General features: G+C 36.3%; 1 protein-coding gene and 2 long non-coding RNA genes across 4 annotated transcripts; all 3 read left to right on the forward strand.

Annotated features, from left to right (window-relative positions):
• The first annotated feature begins 6,647 nt into the window (after nt 1–6,647).
• On the forward strand, nt 6,648–9,029 carry LOC143533528 (uncharacterized). Its single transcript, XM_077028286.1, has 2 exons — nt 6,648–8,324; nt 8,442–9,029. The coding sequence occupies exons 1-2, from the start codon at nt 6,648–6,650 to the stop codon at nt 9,027–9,029; spliced, it is 2,265 nt and encodes a 754-aa protein (XP_076884401.1).
• A 1,558-nt stretch (nt 9,030–10,587) lies between these two features.
• LOC143533486 (uncharacterized) lies at nt 10,588–11,531 on the forward strand. Of its 2 annotated transcripts, XR_013135366.1 has the most exons (3): nt 10,588–10,767; nt 11,002–11,237; nt 11,318–11,531. It is a non-coding gene; the product is annotated as an uncharacterized LOC143533486 (long non-coding RNA). The 2 variants fall into 2 exon arrangements; XR_013135365.1 differs by having other exon boundaries at nt 10,588–11,237.
• A 205-nt stretch (nt 11,532–11,736) lies between these two features.
• Nucleotides 11,737–12,453, forward strand: LOC143533487 (uncharacterized). The gene is made up of 3 exons (XR_013135367.1): nt 11,737–11,865; nt 11,957–12,077; nt 12,398–12,453. It is a non-coding gene; the product is annotated as an uncharacterized LOC143533487 (long non-coding RNA).
• The last annotated feature ends 4,207 nt before the right edge of the window (nt 12,454–16,660 follow it).

Raw genomic sequence — 16,660 nt, forward strand, 5'->3', positions numbered from 1 at the left:
CGGATCATGGACTCGGATTAATTGAGATGGGTTAAATGATAATGGGCCTTAGGTCCATGGGATTTAAGGGATATAAATATCCCCTAAACCCAAAAATATCTTTCATTCCATCACACTCCAAAAAGAAAAACACACACACACACCTCACACAACTTCGCCGGTGGCCGAAGAGAGGGGCGGCAGATCCGAGAGATAAAGAGAGAGAGATTAGTTGTGGCTAACAAGTAAGCGAGATCCAAACAAGCTCAAAAAGGTATGATTCTTGATCTTTGAAGTTTAAAGATCCAAGTTTTATAGTGTAGATACGACCGAAAATGGTTGGGAAACGTAGTGGGTGATGTCGAGCCATAGCAAGGGTGTTAAAATCGCTCGAAATGCTGGTCAGAAACTTAAACAGCGGCTGATCTGGGCAACTTCGCCTGCATCTGGGCAACTTCGCCTTCAAAGCGATAACTTCGCCTTCAAAGCGATAACTTCACCAGAGGCCAAGTTCGCCTAATTGATAACTTCGCTTACGGCTAAGTTCGCCTGATGACAACTTCGCCTGGAGCTAAGTTCGCCTGAGGCTTAACTTCGCCTAAAGCTAAGTTCGCCTGAGGCTTAACTTCGCCTAAAGCTAAGTTCGCCTGAGGCTTAACTTCGCCTAAAGCTAAGTTCGCCTGAGGTTTAACTTCGCCTAAAGCGAAGTTCGCCTCAGGTTTAACTTCGCCTAAAGCCAAGTTCGATTAGGAAATAAATTAAAAACCTAATGAAAAATGTGTTAAGACAGCTCGACCCCAGCCAGGGGCTCTGCCCCTTGGACTCTGCTAGGGGCTGCCGCCCCTAGACCCCGCTGCCAGGGGCGCTGCCCCCGGACCCCCGTTCGTTGTGGGTAGTAGTTAAGACTGGAAAGATGATATGAGTAGTGATAGTTAATTGATACGTATACTTGTTATACAGTCAGCCGTGCACAACTGAAGAAAGGGATTACGATTAACGGTGAACGTAACCGTGTTCAGGTGAGTTTCTAGCCCCATTTATGTGTTATGTTTTCGGGGCTGTGTGCATACTCAATATGTTTGTTAATACGCTTATCCTTAGAGATAAGTGTATGCCTTATGTGGATAATGTGAAATGTATGAATGATTGCTTGATGGTACGTGAACGATCTTCGGATATTGCACGTACTGTCAGGTTGTAACGCTATGTATAAGATAAGTATGATATGTATGCTTATGTGTATGAAAATGTTAAAGTTAATAAAATAAAGAAATGACGGTTGCATGGTTGTATGGTTACGAAAAGGGTACCGAGCCCTAATAATACTCGAGGTATGATGTATGGTTGTATGGTAACGAAGAGGGAATCGAACCCTACTAATATTCGAGAACTAGGGAACCGAACCCTACTAATATTCGAGGAAAGAGGGAAACCGAGCCCTAATAATACTCGTGGAAAGAGGGAAACCGAGCCCTAATAATACTCGTGGAAAGAGGGTACCGAGCCCTAATAATACTCGAGGAAGGAGGGTACCGAGCCCTAATAATGCTCGAGGAATGTAGGGCGTAATGCTCTTTATAACGTAAGATATGAAGGTAAGTTAATACAAAAGAAAGAATGAAAGTATGAAAGTATGAAAGTATGAATGAAAGAATATAAGTTTATGTGTATTGTATAGTGTATGATTAACTATAACTCACTCAGCGTAGCTGACTTTTAGTATGCACGCAGGTGAGTAGGATGAGGCAGCTCGCTTGAGGAGACACGTGGCATTGAACAAGAGTCTGGCCTCTGAAGACTTATGATGTTTTAATTTTAATGCTTTAATGTTGAAAGACAAATGATGTTTTGAGACAAGTTATGAATTATGTAATGTTTTATGAAAGTTTTATATTCCGCATAAATGTTTTAATTAACTCTGATATTTAGAACTGTGTTTATGAGTAAATCCAACATGAAAGTAGGGCTACCGGTAACGGGGCCTTACAGTCGGATAATACGTTCCCGATAGTTTCGTAGTTGATGTTTTAAAAACTTCAAGAAAAGTCGATAAGTCATTGATAATTTCCCATTTCTCATTTGAAAAGGGGATTGCCAAATCATTCTCGGCAAGACTAGAATGAAACATTTGTAAAGTTTCTCTTTGTTTCAAAGCACTTTGAAACATTATGCAAGTGGAATTCCATCGATGAGGTACATCCCAATTAGCTCCCAAAGCTTTTCTTCCCGTATCTTTACAAAATTTTCTATATTCCATTTGTCTTTTTTTACTTTTCTTAAAAACTTCATGTATCATTAGTCTAAAATCGTTTATAACCGATGTAACCTCATCCGAAGCAAGTCCGTCTTGCACGATTAAATTAATGATATGTGCAACACACCTTGAGTGAAAAAATACACCATTGCAAATCGGCGTATATTTTAATTTTAATTTATCAACCGCCGATGTATTATTCGACGCGTTATCAAATGCCATTGAAAATATTTTATTTTCTAGTTTATAAGTTTTTATAACATAATCTAAAATTTCAAACAAATTATCTCCCGTATGTGGATACTCAAAGAGTTCGAAAGCAATGGTGCATTTCATCATTTCCCACGATGACGGGTCTACCCAATGAGCGGTGACACAAAGATAAGATTCGGGTAGACCATGTGGAGCCGACCAAACATCACTAGTTAAGTTTATTCCCGTATTTATATTTTCAAAATATGCAATTAGTACCTCTTTGGCCTTCTTCCACAATTTTAAACAATAACGTTTAAGAGTATGACGACTTACGTGAGTGTATTGTGGTTGAAGCGTATCTCGAATCATCGCGGTTAAGCGAGGGTTGTCGAAGTGGCTAAACGGCAAAGCTTCTTGAATCACAAACTTCGCCATACGATCTTGAACTCGATCAATTTGGTATGTAAATATTCCGCCTTCACTATCCATTTGCGTTTGTTGCGAATCGACGTTCTTTTTCAACGCCTTGCAATACGGTTTTTCGATGTGTTTCTTCAAATTTGAATTCGAAAGTGGGTTTAAATAAATCCCACAAAACTTGCACCGAGCCTTCAATGAATGGTCATCACTCAATTCAACCAAATCCCAATAGCACCAAATCTCTTGATTACGATTATGAGGTACAATACGAACGAAACTTGGTTCGGCGTTGGAACCTTGACCAACCGATGATTGTGAGACAGCCATAACAACAAATATGAATATAGAAGAAGAGAAAACAAGAGATTAGAGAACTCAAAACGTTGTAATAGCGTTTTTTTGTATTTGTTGCGTTCGGGTTTGCGTTTTGAGTGTTGTGATGAACCCATGACACCAAATACCTATTTATACTAGTAGTGGGGTGCTTGGGGGAGCCAAAAAACGGCTATTTTTGACCCCAACGGTCAAAAAACGGCCAAAAAAACGATTTCCAACGGCTATATTCGATCCAACGGCTAGAACCGGTTAGGAACCGGTTCCGGATGGTTCGGTTCCAGAACCGGTTCCGGTTCCTACCCGCCCCCACTCAGAAATGCAAGAACCGGTCACGGATCATCGGGTTGAATCAGATAGGGTCCGGTTCCTACAAAAAACGGGTAGGAACCGGTTCGGGTCCGGTTCGGGTCCACCGGTTCGGTTCCATGAACCGGTTTCGTTGAACATCTCTAACTACGGTTATAAAGACCATAATTACCAATTAAATAAACAAAATATAAACCCTTTTTTAACCTTTAATGAAAATAAAAAGCTGACCCTTTATTTGACCCGATTATAAATAAAAAAACTTTTTTACCCGATAATAAAAAAAATGGATATGTTACTAGATAAAATTTGTCTAGTAAAAAAACCCTTTCTTATACGTTAATTAACAAAAAGGTGATCTGTTAACGGGTTTAACTTGACCATATAACAAAAACCTTTCTTTCACTTGTTAATGAAACAAAAAGTTGAGTTGTTAAACAAAAATGAGATTTTTGTAGGTTTAAACCGTAGAGCATCATAGACTTAGGAATGGCAACGGGGCGGGTTTGGGGCGGGTTTTGCTTAACCCGAACCCGAACCCGAAACCAAAAACCATCCCCGTACCCGCCCCATTACCCGTCGGGTTTAATTCGGGGATTCCCCGTTTGGTTTTTTGTACCCCCCCGACCCGCCCCGTCCCCGAACCCGAAAACCCGAAAACCCGAAACCGATAAGAGAATTAGGGATCTTACATTACAGGTGGTAGCCTGGTAGAGTGGTAGGATGAGAACGAGGAGGAGGAGGGTGGTCCGGTGGTGCAGACGGGGCGATTGAGTGGATGGTGATGGTGGTGCAGACGGCGATTGAGTGAATCGGGGGCGGAATGGCGGTGGCGCACTGGTGCTGCAGATTGATGGTGCTGCGGACTGCCGATTGGTGGTGCACTGGTGCTGCAGATTGAGTGGTGCACTGGTGCTGCGGACTGCCGATTGGTGGTGCACTGGTGCTGCGGACTGCCGATTGGTGGTGCACTGGTGCACTGGTGGTGGATTGGCGGTGGATTGGTGGTGGATTGGTGGTGCACGGTGGATTGGTGGTTTAGGTACTGAGACAGTGGACGGCGATTCACGATTGTTAGGTTTAGATTTGAGATTGTTAGGTTTAGGTTTTTAATATATGTATATATATATTATTTTTATTTATATTTATATATATTATATCGGGGCGGGTCGGGGCGGGGGTACCCAAACCCGAACCCGAACCCGAACCCGAAACAATCCCCGAAACAATCTCCGAAACCCGACCCGAAACCGAAAAAACAAAACCCGACCCGACCCGAAATAAGCCGGTTTTCGGGTTTCCCCGTCGGATTCGGGGATTTTTGCCATCCCTACATAGACTCATAGAGCCAATGATCATTCCAAATAATAAGCCAAAAAAAAAACTAATTTACTACAGTTAGGCACGTGTTCACTTCAATGTTTCAGTTAGCTTGATTTACATAATTAAATATATTTAATATGATATATTTAAAATTTTGAAATGTAACTAAATCTCACGGAACAGTCTGGTTTTATACGGTCGTTTTTTTGTATAAATCGTAAACCAAACAGTTCACTATGGTTAATCCTTTTGACACCGACCGACCGAAAGTAAGAAAATAAAACCATCCGCGAAACCAAACCTACCGACCGTAAACCAAACCATTCACTACGGTTATAAAGACCATATTTACCAATTAAATAAACAAAATATAAACCCTTTTTTTAACTGCCTTTATTTGACCCGATTATAAAAAAAAACTTTTTTACCCGATAATAAAAAAATGGATATGTTACTGGGTTAAATTTGTCCAGTATAAAAACCCTTTCTTATACGTTAATTAATAAAATGGTGACCTGTTAACGGGTTTAACTTGACCATATAATAACAACCTTTCTTTCACTCGTTAATGAAACAAAAGGTTGAGTTGTTAGTAGATTAAATTTGACCGAATATTAAAAACCTATTTTTTACCCGTTAACCAAACATAAAATTGATCAATTCTTTAATAATTAAACCAAAATTAAAAAAACCAACATAAATCGGAAAAATGGGTCCGCCTTATAAAAATTCCAAAATAATCACATATATGGATCCTAAATGTGTATGTTTGTGTTTATATATTACAAAATAATCACAAATTCATATATGAGTAAACAAAACCCTATACCAAACCCAAATTGATATTTTCTACCCAAAAAAAAAACAGTTTTTAATAAAGAATGATTTGTTTTGAGCTGACCAAAATGGAGCAGTTAACACGAAACAGAAGCCCTACCTACCAGACATTATAATAAACAAACATAATTAGAAATTTAAGATGTTGAGGATGCTATTTACCTAGTGCGAAGCGTGCCTCTTTCAATGCCACAAACATACACTAGTACACAAATAGGCATAAGATGCGATGGGTTAAACACAGAAGGTGCGGTTTCAAGATCCACCGCACCTTTAGACCAAATTCATAATATTTTGTTTTTGTATTAAATGTAAAAGAAGAAGATGCGGTTCTTTTAAACAAATTAACGTTGAATAGGTTCAAATGCAAAAGGTGCGGTTCAAAAATGTATATTATCAAATGCAAAAGGTGCGATTCAAATGCAATAGGTTCCATTATTGTTATTATTTTGTGAACGGCTATATTTCAAAATTATATAGTATCTTCTTTCCCTCTCACGGTTCACTCTCTAGCTTCTTCCTTCTTCCTCACTTCAAGCAAGAAACGCTCAAAATTTCACATCTTAAATTTTGTCACTTAATTGAAGGTACATTTTAGTTTTAAGAGATATTTTATATATGATATAGTTGTCATAATATGAATTTAAGATAACCTTATAGAAATACCCGTCTAAAATTTATCTAATAGAGATAAATTTTGGATTGTCCCATTTGGGACTGCTTTTTGAATATTCTATCTCATTAGGGCGTGTATACATTTTAACGTGTTGGCTAAGTAAGAAAAAACGGTAGCTTTTACTCCTACTCCATCGGGTTTGCGTTTTATACGCATACTTGAGGAGTTAAGGAGAAATGCTGCCGATTTTTTCTTAAATAGCTAGCACGTTAAAATGTATACATATGAGATAGAATATCCAAAAAGTGGGTTATGATCCACTACCTTAGAGTGCCGGTTTACATACATTTACATCACTTGTTTGTTTATTTTAATATTCAGATGGATCGTGATGATTGGATGTACAAAGCTTTGCGACAATCCGAAATTTACGCGGAAGGAGTTAAAAGTTTTCTTAGGGTTGCCGAAGCACATCGCGCTGATAAAGGAAGTCGGTCGATTTGTTGTCCTTGTTCCAAATGTCAAAACTTTAAGTATTGTAATGATACCAATGAAATAGAGGCACATTTGTTCAAAAATGGTTTTAAGCCTAGATACCATTGTTGGTCAAGGCATGGAGAATCACTAGCTGATTTTAGCACGTCATCGACCACTATTGATAACACATATAACAATGACTCATTAAACCTTAACGGTGATGATGAAAAATCAAATGACCCCATAGACGATGATAACCATTCAAATGATCCCAATGAAAACGTAAATGAAATGTTACATGACATGGAGACTGACATGGGTGATGCTGAAATTGAAAATTTACAACACCTGTTTGAAGATGCAGAAAAACCATTATATCCTGGTTCTAATTTTAAGAAACTTGATACAGTGTTAAACTTGCTTAACTTGAAGTTAAAAAATGGATGGAGTGATAAAAGTTTCACAGAGTTGTTAGTGTTTTGGCATGACAGGCTTCCAAGAGATAATGAATTACCAATTTCAACATACCAAGCAAAAAAGTTAATGTGTCCGATGGGATTAGAAGTTGAAAGAATTCATGCATGCCCAAATAACTGTATATTGTATAGAAATCAGTATGAAAATAACCATAAATGTGTTGTGTGCGGTGCATCAAGGTATAAACAGATAAACGATTCGGGTGACGTTGACGATGAGATGACAAAAAAAAGAACGCCTGCTAAAGTATTGTGGTATCTCCCTATTATACCGAGACTGAAAAGGTTATTTTCAAACGAAAAAGAAGCCAAATTATTACGTTGGCATTCAGAAGAACGTGTAATTGACGGAAAACTAAGACATGTGGCGGATTCACCTCAATGGAAAACCATTGATAACAAGTATCGTGAATTCGGGAAGGAGGCTAGAAACATACGGTTTGGGCTTAGTTCAGATGGGATCAGTCCATTTGGGACCATGAGTAGTCGCCATAGTACATGGCCGGTTCTTTTATGTATCTACAAACTTCCACAATGGTTATGCATGAAACGAAAATACATTATGATGTCGTTGTTGATTCAGGGTCCGAGACAGCCTGGTAATAATATTGATGTGTACTTGTCTCCTTTGATTGATGACTTAAAAACCCTTTGGGATTCAGGTGTAAAGGTATATGATGTTTATAAGAAAGAACACTTTCAATTGCGTGCCATGATTTTCTGTACAATAAATGATTTTCCAGCATATGGTAACTTGTCGGGATACAAGGCGAAGGGTAAGAAAGCTTGTCCTGTTTGTGAGAATGAAACAAGTTCAATATATTTAAAAAATTGCAAAAAACTTGTATACATGGACCATCGAAGATTCCTTCCGAGGGGTCACATTTTTAGGAATAAAAAAGTTGAGTTTAACGGAGAGGTTGAGCACCGAACGATGCAAACACGGTCCAATCCATATTTACGAGTTAAAAATACTGTGTTGGGGAAAAGATCTCATGATAATAAAGGAGCCATCTGGAAAAAAAAGTCAATCTTTTGGGATTTACCTTACTGGAAAGATTTAAAGGTAGGCCATTGTCTAGATGTTATGCACATAGGAAAAAATGTATGTGATAGCTTGTTAGGCTTATTATTAAATATTCAGGGTAAAACTAAAGATGGTGAAAAGGTCCGAAAAGACATGGTACTTTTATATAAACGTACAAATCTTGCCACGTAACAGATAGGTGACCGTGTTCTTCTGCCACTTGCTTGTTATAATACAACACTAGAAGAAAGAAGACAATTTTGTCAATGTTTACATGATATTAAGGTTCCATCAACCTATTCTTCAAACATTAAAAGATTGGTGTCGTTGAAAGACCGTAAATTGCTTGGAATGAAGTCTCACGATTGTCATGTTTTGATGACACGTATGATTCCTATAGCAATTCGTGGATTGTTACCTGATGACGTCCGAAATACAATCACAAAACTGTGTTTGTTTTTTAACAACATTCACTCAAAGGTTATTGATGTTGAACAACTTGATAAATGGGAAAAAGACATTTATGTTACCCTTTGTGAACTGGAGATGTACTTTCCACCATCATTTTTCGATATAATGGTTAACCTAATAGCTCACATCGTTCAAGAAATTAAGGCTTGTGGTCCGGTATACTTACGGTACATGTACCATTTTGAAAGATATATGGGTGTCTTAAAAGGTCATGTAAGAAACCGTAATCGACCAGAGGGTAGTATTATTGAAGGGTATACTTCTGAAGAGGTGATTGAGTTCTGCAAAGGTAATGTTATCATTAACATATGATATATATTAGTATTAATTTACAATATTATAATTGTTTTTTTTTTCACCGGCTATATGGAGGGTGTCGACAGTGTTGGTGTTCCTAAAACTCGTCATTCGGGTCGACTTGAGGGTCACGCGGTAGTTGGTCTTAAAGCAATCATCCCAAATCGTGAAGATGTACAAACAGCACATTTAGTGGTCCTAAAACACATGGCGTGTCTTGCTCCATATGTTAATGAACACATGGAGATGTTATGGTCAACAAACCCGAATAAGGATGATATATGGTACATAAAAACTCAAAACAAAGAGTTATCGAGGTGGATGAGAAATAAGGTAAAAGAAATTGATGTTGATGAAACCGTGAAAAGATTAGGAGATGGTCCAGATTGTAGAGTTAAATCATATCAAGGGTACGTCATTAATGGTTATACGTTTTACACCAGTGATCGAGATAAAAAGAGTGCCGTTCAAAATAGTGGAGTTACATTAATAGCAACAACGACCGAGCTCTACGGTCAACGTCGTGAAACAATGATAAAAATCGCCAAGGATTCTTACTACGGAGTTATACAAGAAATTTGGGAATTGGACTATCATGATTTTAAGATTCCTTTGTTCAGATGGAAGTGAGTGAACAACCGTACAGGTGTTCAAGTTGACAAATATGGGTTTACACTTGTTGACCTTGCAACCGACGGCTATAGATCTGAACCATTCGTTATGGCAAAACATGTCACACAAGTTTTTTTTGTCAAGGACCCGAGCAAACCAAGATACCACATTGTCTTTCAAGGTAAACGACATATTCTTGGTGTCGATAATGTCGTTAACGAAGAGGAAGATGACCACTTTGATGATCTACCACCGTTTTCGGTCGATATTGAACCAAGTGATTACGAGAATATGAGGCACACCACATACTTACGTGATGACATTTATGAGATTTATGTTGATGAAGGTTTGATATAGTCAGTTTATTAATATAATTTATCTTTATTTTTTTAAAAATTTTAATAACCAGTTTATTAATAATTTATTTTATGCAGAACAAACAAGAATGATGAAGATAAATAGACGTGTTTGATTATGAGTGTTAAGGAGACATTGTCGATTGTTTGTGTGATTTCATTTAAAACTTTTAAAAAATATGTGTTTTATTTGTTTGTTTTATTATGAGTGTTCTATATTGTATATTGTTAAGAACCGAACCGAAATCAAACGGTTTTAGAAAATCATAAAACCGAAAGTTTGGTTTTCGGTTCGGTTTTAGTCACAAACCCACCGCACCGAAAAAACCGAAACCAAACTTTTTTTTTCCATCAACCGTATTTTATTGTTTGGTTATAATTTACATAAATTAAACAAATTATTTACGTAACTTAAACACCACTAATGTTGTTTTAATAGCCATTTAATAAAAATGTTATCATTTACATAAACAAATTATATTTGGCTTTATATTATGCTGTAAGCCACAGTCACACCGCCAAATTCCAAGTCACCGCCAAATTCCACCCCCAAAAGTCAAAAGTATTTGACATTCCCTCTAGTGATCTATATCCATTCAATTAGGCGCCAAACTATTAAGTACACCGCCAATCTATTCACACACCACCCCTAATTGCAAACCCTAACTTATCAGTAACTCATTCAGCCCCAATCGAACCACCCACTGAAATAAGCCCCACCCACGACGAACTGTTGACTGAAATTGTACTGCTCGTCAGCCCTCTTTGCCTCTTCAACAAGCACAGTAAGTCACATCTTCAGTTATTTTTGTTAATTGTTTAGGCAGTGGGGAACCTGAACCAAAGTTATTGTTTTGTTTCAATTTCATTATTTATATGTTTGGGTTGATGTGGTTGTGAATAAATAAAGGGTTGTAGGTGGTCCTGGCCTGATATTAAAGTGTATTAATTGCACGTGTAGTAGTTTGTTAGATTATATTTAATTGCAAGTGTATTAATTTGACTTTCACTCACCATAGGTATGAGTAACATAAAGAAAACCTCACGCGGGATTGCTGCTTTTTTAACTAAAATTCCCGAGGACAAGTTACCTATGAGATTTGATGAAAATAATATGCCGCTACATGATGATCCAGAAATACTTGGCAAATTTAGTTCATTCTATGGGATGACGGTTCAACATTGCTTTCCAATTCATATTCAAATGTGCCAATTCGAAGACAAAGATTTTGATTACGTGTGGTCAGAAACGAAGGCACGTATTATATTTTAACTTAATATGAAATACCTATAAATTATTGGTTATTATTTTAACTTGGTGTTTTTATTCTATAGCAATTTTGGAAGATTGAGACTGATGCGCCTAAAGAATATATGAGGAGGTGGGCTGTGAGACTTGGCACAAACTTTCGATATAGGACTGCTACAAATTATATATATAATCCAGACCCTAGTCCCGATGCCCCGAAAGCTTATGAAAAATTTCCATTTATTGATGAAGAAGATTGGAAGTTGTTCGTTATACAAAAGACTAGTGAGGAGGCTATGGTATATTTGAATTGTTTATTAATATTAATAATATTACATGTATATGTTTGCATGTAATTAATGACAATTTGTTGATTTATGTGAAGGAAACAAGAGAAAAAGCAAAAGCTAGTAATTCAAAGAGAAAAAACTCGCCTAAGGTAGGACGAGAAGGCTATAGAGGTTTGAAACGAAAGCAAAGTATCATATGGCCCCTGCTTGAGGAAAGCTACCCGGGACTTAAAGGAATACAAAACTCACGTTCTAGGTTGTTTATAATGGGTCATGCAACAAAAAACAAAAAAACCAAGCTGTATTCACTTGATGATGATGGGATTGAGAAGGCTGATGCTTTGGTAAATGATTATGCTATTTAGTTATATGAAAATGAATTCAGTTTGATTTATTAATGTTATAGTTAGATGTTTTAACAAATGTTTTTTGTAGTATCGAGTCGAGCAAGTTATGATAGCTGATGGAAGCTATAATGAAAATAAAGAAGACCCGCTTGTTCGAGTTGTTGGACCCGAGCACGGCGGGCGATCAAGAACGGTGTCCTAGATCATAGGTAATGACTATACATATATACATATATTTGTTGCAAAAAATCTTTTGTACGCACATTCTAGATTTGTTAATTGCTCATTTGTTATTCCAAAAAAATAAAAAATAAATAAAGATATATATTTTTGTTGTTATGATGCTTGCTGTTATATTTTGTTATAATAATGTTGCTATATTTTTGTTGGCACCAAAAAGTTGGTATGCTGCTTCTTGTTATAATAATGTGGCCATGATTTTTTTGTTAACCAAATTTTGCACATAATCCTCCCCTTTTGTATATATATATAAATTGATGAAATTGATATTGTTATAATGAGTTTATAGGCTACACTAAAGTTCATGGAGGGTTGTTTAAAAATGTGAACTATGGTAGAAACTCGATACGACAAGTGGACACGTGTACTGATGGACATGTCAACTATCCACCTATCATGGTAATATATTTTAATTGTTTGCTATATATATGTACATGTATATTAAAAATGTTGAATGGTCTTGCAGAGCGAAACCCGATGTGAGTTGCTAATAAACGTGGGTGACTCACTAGTGAAGGTGGCTGAAGGTAAGGCGTGGCCGACCATCGGTGCGGTTTTACATTGTAAGCCAATAATGGTAGATTGTGTCAAGGTTTCCGTGGATGGCATTGTTGATTCATTTAAAGATTTTGAAGTCTACAATGTAACAAAAACAACAGAAGTTAATACGGTTGAGACGTTGGTTGGTCAAATCATTCAGTGGCCAAGAATATCGGTAAGGGTATATTTTTGTTTATATGTTTAAATTTATTTTAGTGTTAAAATATATTTTAGGGCATCAGTATTTACTAGAATATATTTTTGTTGAATTGTAGCTTGTGAACCAAAGGGCACCAAGCAAGTCACCAAGTTCCCCGAGAGTGGAGTTGAGTTCTTCTTCATCGAGTCATACAAGCAACTCGCCACAAATAAATGACAATGACAATGACACCGCGAACGCTTTAACTTTATGTTCACAAAAGGTCAACCGATTTACTCTAATATATATTTTTTAATTTAGTTTGACTTGTTTATATTATAACAATTTGTTTGCTATTTTAGACTAATCAAGTGGGTCGTGTCTCCTCACAATTTCACGATGAGAACTTCGCGAGCAGTTCATTTTATCAACTGGTAGCCGGCCCATTTACTCTCATCTGTTTTGTTCATTTAGTTTGATTTGTTAGTGTTATAACAGTTTTTTTGTTAATTTAGGTTGATGAAGACAATTACGAGCCTGAAGTGGTAAAATTAAATCTCTTTGAAGATGGTTATTTAAATGCGGTTAGTTTTCAAAAACTGGTTTATATAACAATATGTATGTACACACACATATTTTTACGCAAGTACTAATGTTTTGATAATCGTATATAGTTAATATCTATGGACCAACAACAAATTGGTACAAATGCTTGAGGGCTGGACTGCTGAGGCATCTCAAGGTTAGCGCAAATTCTACCATTTTTAATGTTTGCTTATATCCAACGGCTCAAACCTAAAAGATAACTTGCTGTTGACTAAAATTGTCATAATTTGCTGACTTAATGAACCATTAACAAACTGTCCTGAAATGATATTGTGTGTTAAAACCTGTAGTTTGACTTGTGAGAAGTCGGATCATAAAATATATGTTATGTGCTCAGTTTGCAATAACCTTGAAGCTTGTGACCCAAAATTGCCTAATACCAGAAATACCCTTGATAAGCAAACAACCGATTTGTTTGGAAATTAACTGTAATTTGAAGCTGACATATTTATTCGTTTATGTTCATTAATTAATGCTAGTGAACCGTTTGTTTATTTTGTTAGCGAACAAACATAAATGAACACTTACATTTTCTTGTCGAAAACACTTACATATTTTTAAGCTTCATTTTACTAATGTAATATGTTTTGTTAGGTGATTTCTATGGTTTGACTTGTGATAATAAAGACGTCGGTTCAAGTTGCAAGATTGAAGACATCGGTTCAAGTAGTTAGAATGAAGATGTCGTTTTTGAAAGTTATTATGTATTACTTTTACTTTTAACCTATATATATATTTGTGACACAATGAAACTTTTTGTATATTATCATCTTCGGTTTTCCAGGAAATTCATATTTCATATTATGTTATTTATAATATTATTTGTTTTCTGGAAACTAAAAAAAAATAAAAAAGAATCAAATGGTGCGGTCACAAAAACACCATCTTTTGGATTGGTTCATATTAAGAGGGTTCATATTAAGAGGTGCAGTTCATATTTGGATGCAGCATAAGGTGCGGCTCTCCTTTATATAAGCAGAAGGTGCGGTTTGAAGAAGATGCGGTTGTATTTTAACAGATGGTGCGATGGTATAAAGTGCGGTCCTTGACCCGCACCTTCTAGGGAAATTAACCGCATCTTCAGGCCTCTTCTGTACTAGTGATATGAAGATCGAAAACAACAACCCTGAAAGAAACAAAAATAACACTCACAGATGTAAGGTAACTACTAAAAAGATTTCAAATTAAAAACGTTTTATGGCACTCCATGTAACCATAACAGTTTATAAACCTAAAAAAAATAGATAGTTTTTGTCTTCTGACAGATTTGAAGCTATAACTTACCTGCAAATAGTTTTTGTCTTCTGACAGATTTGAAGCTTTCCAACCCTAGACATCTGAAACAAACTGCAAAAATAATGGATAGATAATCGCAAAGCAAGATCTGAGAACGAAATTAGGTTAGATGTTTCAAGCAATTTACGATTCCAACCACATATATAATAAATGATTGGAAGAAATATGAAAGAAAAAGTGAAAGATGGAAAAGTGAGGAAGATTTGGGTAGAAGATTAGAGGTTTTCTTTGGATCTTGGCAGTGGAAGCCGTTTGAATTTTGAATAAAAAGTGAAGAGCCTGGTAAACACGCCTGCTTTATGAAACTTCCATGAGAAGATTTGATGAAAGAGAAAGAGAAGGCGTGGATAGGTATTGGTAAACACGTTAGTAAATGAAACCTAATGCTGACACGTGTTCCAAATGCATGTGGTGGTGACACGTGTCAGAACCTGTTTTCTTTTATTATATATAGTGATTATTATATAGGTGTGAGTGTGATACACACACACACACACACACACACACACACATATATATATATATATATATATATATATATATATATATATATATTGGGTTACAACACTATTACACTCAAAAAACAAAAACTCATCATTTGTTGACTGGTCGTACATGACGCAAATTGCCCATTTTGTAGCCATCCACTACACATAACCTAATAGACGCATGTATATGACTAACGTTCATATATATATATATATATATATATATATATATATATATATCACGCATATCATATTTAGATCTCAACTATTCATGCTAAAAACCATGTCTCCGACGCGTGTTCAATTCATACACGAGTTAAGACTTACGTATGCCCCTTTTTTTTCCCTTCATGTATATATCTAAGGTACAAGCTTGAACACTAAGAATTACTTATATCTTATTCTAAAAACATACATGAAGAAAATGCAATGTATTTGTGGTTGTGTTATTGACGATGATCCAGTATCAGAGGTCTTTATAATCATAAAACCAGTTGCTATTCATCGTTAGGGAGTTGCACAGCATTCTCAACTTATCAAAAGTTTAAGGGCAAAATTGTTCATGACTTGATAAAGAAAAAGGGTCCGGTATACAATCAAATTTTATGCTCAGGTTCTACCCATTTGTAAAGATAGTGGTCAAACGTTTTTCTCATGTTGCACTTTGTCATCATGAAAACAACACACAACATGACAACATTATCAATTTCATCAAAATGCCAAAGCATGATTTGTGCCACCCCATAGTTGCATGTCCTTACAACATACACCACAAAGAGGGGTGGGTGTGTGTTATGTTTGGCTCACTTTTACCTTTTTAAGCATTTTTACGATGAACATGTTGTTAGTGTTCATACCTCTTGGCCTTTTATTAGGTTTATAACACATATAATTTGTTTTCAAATGATTAACTTAGCAATCACAACTAACAATACAATGCAACTGTAACTAGGGGGGGGGGGGGGGTAATTTTTGACATGAGCAGAACTCGACATGATAAAAAGCATGGGTTGGGTCGACTATCACGACCCATTTAGAGAGCGGGTAAGGTTCAAGTTGGCACGTTTTAAAAACATGTCGGCCTTGAGTTGACAACGTTTAAAAACAACCCTTTTATGCATTAAAAAAAAACTTTTATAGTTTATATTTTTAATTGTTTTTATGTTACCAATTTTTTAAGGTACACTTATGTCACAGCCCCCGACCCCTATACCCTGGGAGGGAAGCCGTGAACATTGATTGGTGGTATCGGTGTTTATTAAATTATTTTGCAGCGGAATATTTCATCAGGACCGTAGTTAGGAAAAATGATCAGAGTTATAAAAACACCATGTTTATTTTTAATTTAAACTGGGAATTTAATCCCTTTTGATACAAACATAAGTTTTATAGGGTTAAACCCTAATTTACATACCACGTTTATTTATTCTGGTGACAAGCCACTTATTTAAGCTGGAAGCCCGCATGCATCATTCCTTTGTCT

Source organism: Bidens hawaiensis, unplaced genomic scaffold, assembly GCF_021521415.1.
Source record: "Bidens hawaiensis isolate Kalapana, Puna unplaced genomic scaffold, B.hawaiensis_p1.1 tig00009774_1, whole genome shotgun sequence".
Classification (NCBI taxonomy): Eukaryota; Viridiplantae; Streptophyta; class Magnoliopsida; order Asterales; family Asteraceae; genus Bidens; species Bidens hawaiensis.